The 1,445-nt window shown below is 38.9% G+C and overlaps 1 protein-coding gene across 1 annotated transcript; it reads left to right on the forward strand.

Annotated features, from left to right (window-relative positions):
* The first annotated feature begins 527 nt into the window (after positions 1–527).
* On the forward strand, positions 528–1,445 carry LOC131822434 (olfactory receptor 4A15-like). The gene has a single exon (XM_059158777.1). The coding sequence runs from the start codon at positions 528–530 to the stop codon at positions 1,443–1,445; it is 918 nt and encodes a 305-aa protein (XP_059014760.1).

The following is a 1,445-nucleotide window of genomic DNA, read 5'->3' on the forward strand; positions in this document are numbered from 1 at the left end:
TTCCCCCCATCTACTTTTATCTACTGATGTCCTGGTATCTTTTTAAAGACCTTGAGATGTTTTGATATCATAAAATGTACCTATTTCATTTATGAGTTAAGAGGATTCCAGAAGTTAGAAAGTCATCTCTTGCATTAGCTGGGAAGTAAATAGAAATCTTGCTGTAGTTTTTCATTAAATCAATGAATTTAAAAATTTGTATATGAAGAGTTCATTACATGTACAATTTTACTAGCTTCCAGTTGGAAAGTTGGTTGTGCCCCTCCATTTATTTATTACTGTATCCTTTCCCCACAATGTTTTTAGTGACTTATCTCTCAGCAAAACTGGTGAGGTTAGGGAGAATGTTTTCATCCACCTTGTATTCTTATAATTTCTGAAAGTACCGGAATATAAGAATCTACAATGCCTATTAGGTAAATGAATAAACAGATTGTGTTAGATTTCAGGAAGTCACCAGTAATTAATTATCACATTTATAGCTAATTTTTTCTTGAACTGTGAAATAAAGAGATGCAAAAGAACATATGGAACACAGGAACAATGTGACTGAGTTTGTCCTCTTGGGGCTCACCCAGAGTCTCCAAGGTCAGAAAATACTATTTGTTGTGTTCTTGATCATCTACATCATGACGATGGTGGGCAACCTACTCATTGTGGTGACTGTGGCAGTCAGTCCAACCCTGGCTACCCCTATGTACTTCTTCCTTGGTTACTTATCATTTATGGATGCTGTTTATTCTACTACAATTACACCAAATATGATTATAGACTTACTCTATGAGAAGAAAACCATTTCCTTCCAAGGTTGCATGTCCCAGCTCTTTATAGAGCACTTATTTGGTGGTGCTGAGATTTTGCTCCTGGTGGTCATGGCCTATGACCGCTATGTGGCCATCTGCAAACCCTTGCATTATTTGACAATCATGAATCAAAGGGCTTGTGTTCTGTTGTTGCTGTTGGCCTGGGTTGGAGGTTTTCTCCATGCTGTCGTTAAACTTCTCTCAGTTTACAACCTTCCCTTCTGTGGTCCCAATGTCATCGACCACTTTGGCTGTGACATGTATCCATTATTAAAACTTGCCTGCACTGACACCTACATTATTGGCCTCACTGTAGTTGCCAATGATGGAGCAATCTGTGTGGGCATCTTTACAGTCTTACTCATTTCGTATGGGGTCATTCTGCACTCCCTGAAGACTCTTAGTCAGGAAGGGAGGCACAAAGCCTTATCCACTTGTGGCTCTCACATTACAGTGGTGGTCCTCTTCTTTGTCCCTTGCATTTTTATGTATGTGAGACCTCCTTTCACCTTACCCATTGATAAATTCTTGACTGTGTTTTACACAGTTATCACCCCTATGTTAAACCCTCTGATCTATACTTTGAGAAATGGAGAAATGAAAAATGCCATGAAAAAGCTGTGGACCAGAAGAAGAAAATGA

This window comes from Mustela lutreola, chromosome 1 (assembly GCF_030435805.1).
Source record: "Mustela lutreola isolate mMusLut2 chromosome 1, mMusLut2.pri, whole genome shotgun sequence".
In the NCBI taxonomy this organism is placed as follows: Eukaryota; Metazoa; Chordata; class Mammalia; order Carnivora; family Mustelidae; genus Mustela; species Mustela lutreola.